At 44.6% G+C, this 3,479-nt stretch overlaps 1 protein-coding gene across 1 annotated transcript; it reads left to right on the forward strand.

The window, feature by feature from the left end:
• Nucleotides 1–722: 722 nt before the first annotated feature.
• On the forward strand, nucleotides 723–3,254 carry LOC118754747 (uncharacterized protein K02A2.6-like). The gene has a single exon (XM_036489635.1). It carries the CDS (start codon nucleotides 723–725, stop codon nucleotides 3,252–3,254), a length of 2,532 nt encoding a protein of 843 aa, XP_036345528.1.
• Nucleotides 3,255–3,479: the final 225 nt, after the last annotated feature.

Here is a 3,479-nt window from a genome sequence, read left to right on the forward strand (position 1 = left end):
TAGCACAAGCGCCAGTCCTGCAATACTATAATGTTAAAAACCCCGTAGAGTTATGTGTAGATGCTTCTAAATATGGTCTAGGAGCAGTGCTTTTGCAAATACGACATTGAAGTTCAATATAAGCCTGGTAAAGAATTACTCTTGGCTGATCCTTATCGAGACTAAAAAATAACAATAGTGAAAAGTTAGACTTACAAAAAGCGATAAATCTACAAGTTTGCTTTGTTACAAACAATTTGCCAATATCTTTAGACAAAAAAGATGAGTTTAAAAAAGAAATGCAAAATGATAGTGTGGGAATGCACCCACCCATGCAACCCTGCGTTACTGAGATTGACAGGACAGAAAAATAAATGAGGCGGGAAGAGCAGAACAATTGGCGCGAACGAGGACATCACAACGTTTTCCCACAACACAGGCGATTTATTCATTCTATTAATCTGTATAATAATAATTACACATTATTTCACATCAATAAAAGTAATTGCTTTTACATTTGGGGGCTCGTCCGGGAAAACGTTGGTGTGTATATTTTACCCATATTATAACTGAGTCAACGAGAAGCATTATGCCGAGTGCTTGCGATTGGACTGCTACCCGGTTGCGGGAAAAAGCTAGAGAGCTTGGTCTGTCGGTCAGCGGTACGAAGGCGGAACTCATAGCTCGATTGATGGAACATAACCCAACCGGGGAATGGACGAATGAAAATAGTGAGCGCAACGATGGCGCTCATGAAGAAGATTGCAACGTGTTTTGGAGGTGCAACTGGCGACAACGACGAATTAGGAGGCCAAGGCAACGAGGAATGCATGCGGAAGAAGTATGAACTTGAGCTAAAAAGACGGCGACAAGAGGCAGAACTCGATAGACGTGAGAGAGAGCTATTAAGAAGCGAGCTCGAGTTTACCCAGCGTGAAAATGAGTTTCTACGCGGAAGCGGACGGCGAAATTCTGAGCATGACTCAATGCGACGGCAGCAAGATGACACCAGGTTTGACAGACAACGTACTATAACACCTTCGCAAAACACCATATCGAGAATGAGCATTAAAGCATTGGCGGATCTAATAGGCGTATTCGACGGGACACCAGATATGTTGAGCGTGTGGAAGAGGCAACTGATTTTCATAAAAACGGCACATGATCTCAGCGATGATGAAGCAAAAATACTAATCGGCATGAAGTTAAAGAAGAGTGCATTCGAGTGGTTGCACTCGAGAGCGGAGCATTTGGAAATGACATTCGATTCATTGGTTACTGAGATTGAGCGTATGTACAAGCCCCAAAGTAGCGTAATAGAGCAGCGGAAGAAATTTGAAGGTAGGCTGTGGAGAAAGGGTGAGTCATTCAGAGATTATGCGCATAATAAAATTGTCATTGGTAATCGCATACCTATTCCAAGTAAAGATTTGTTAGAATATTTAATTGAGGGCATACCAGACCGCGTCCTGTGCAATCAGGCAAGAATGCAGCAATTCTCTTCCACTGAGTCACTCATAGAAGCATTCGATAGGATCAAGCTAGGAGAATCATTGATATCGACAGAGGTCAGGTCGATAAATTCAGTACGCGGTGGTAAAAGTTCGGCAGCGGCGAAAGGTAAACACGAAGACAGCAAAGGGGGTCCAAAAAGAGTTTGTTACAATTGTGGTCACCCGGATCATATTAGCGCTAATTGTCCAGTCAAGACGCAGGGACCGAAATGCTTTGGCTGCAATGAGTATGGTCACATTGCATCCAAATGTCCACGGAAGCTAGAAGTTCCAAAGCAGTCAAATATTGTGACGTGCACAGCACGGAAGCAGTATACCAAAAACGTGGCAAATGGCGAACGTGTCATCGATGCCTTAATTGATACTGTTAGCGACTTAACTTTCATGTGCTACGATGAGTACCTAAAGCTCGGGTCTCCTACATTACGGCGATGCAAGCTACGCTTCGCTGGGTTAGGCTCATACTCACATACTGCAATTGGGGAGTTTGATACTAAAATACAAATAGATGGGCGTCTGTTTCCAATACGAATTTGCGTTATTTCCGATAGCTTGTCAAGCCATTGCCTTCTTATTGGAACAGATTTTCTGGAGAAAAGGAACTTTCATGCGAAGAAAGGGCTCATTTGCATTGATGCAGACGAAGATGACGAGGTAGCTGAGATTATGCAAATCAATTTATGCGAAGAGGATAGTAAAGAAGAGGTGAGATTGTCTCACATCGAGAACGACGACATGAAGGCGGAGGTTCGAAAGCTAGTTACCGAGTATCAGCCTAGAAAGACGATCGAAACGACGGTTAGCATGAGGCTTGTGCTCAAGGACAATGAGCCCGTGTATCAAAAGGCGAGGCGACTGTCGCCTATTGAAAGAGATATAGTCAACAAGCAGGTTGCGGAGTGGGAGAGCCAGGGAATAGTTAGACCATCTTCATCCGACTACGCCAGTCCCGTGGTACTTACCAAAAAGAAGAATGGTTCACATCGGCTTTGGGTCGATTACAGGCTTTTAAACAGAAAAATCGTTAGGGATCGATTCCCGCTGCCCTTGATCGAAGATCAGCTAGATCGACTCCAGGGCACAAAGATGTTCAGTACCTTGGACCTGAGGAATGTGTTCTTCCATGTAAGGGTCGAAGACGCTATCGTAAAATACACCTCCTTCGTTGTGCCAGATGGGCAGTTTGAGTTTTTGCGCGTGCCGTTTGGACTCTGCAACTCCCCACCGGTGTTCCAGAGGTATATAAACGCTGTTTTTCGTGACGCCATCCGTGAGGGAATCGTGCTGACATACATGGATGACCTAATAGTCATCTATGCAGACTACGTCGACGGTTTAGAGCGGCTGAAACGAGTGTTAGGCATTGCATCGAAAGCAGGACTCGATATCAATCTGGAGAAATGCCAGTTTCTTACAAGACGCGTCGAGTTTTTGGGCCACATCATTGAAGATGGAATGGTGAAGCCGTCTGAGACGAAGATCGAAGCCGTAAAGCATTTTCCTAAGCCAACAACTGTTCGACAAGTACAAGCCTTCCTAGGCTTAACAGGCTACTTTAGAAAGTTTATCCCAGACTATTCACGAATAGCGCGTCCCCTATCCAATCTGTTGAGAACAATTGTTACTTTTAAATTCGATGATGCTGGGGTGCATACTATGGATGAACTGAAGACGTACTTGACCAGCCGACCAGTGCTAAGCCTATATAGAACAGGAGCTAGGACTGAACTTCACACGGACGCCTCTAAAGACGGGTATTGAGCGATACTATTGCAAGAGGATGAGGTAGACGGACTGATGCATCCAATCTATTTTGCCAGCGGTAAGACGACTCAAGCGGAGGAAAAGTATCCAAGTTACGAGCTGGAGGTTTTGGCTATCGTCCGTTCATTGCGCAGGTTCCGGGTGTATCTATTGGGCATTCCATTTAAAATAGTCACCGATTGCAAAGCGTTCACGATGACCATGCTGAAGAGAGATTTGTGC

The sequence above is a fragment of the Rhagoletis pomonella genome, unplaced genomic scaffold (assembly GCF_013731165.1).
Source record: "Rhagoletis pomonella isolate Grant_MI unplaced genomic scaffold, Rhpom_1.0 Rhpom_scaffold_04535, whole genome shotgun sequence".
Classification (NCBI taxonomy): Eukaryota; Metazoa; Arthropoda; class Insecta; order Diptera; family Tephritidae; genus Rhagoletis; species Rhagoletis pomonella.

Bases quoted from the DNA above. Each gene is read 5' to 3' on its own strand.
- LOC118754747 (XM_036489635.1), top strand. From the start codon at position 723: ATGGCGCTCATGAAGAAGATTGCAACGTGTTTTGGAGGTGCAACTGGC.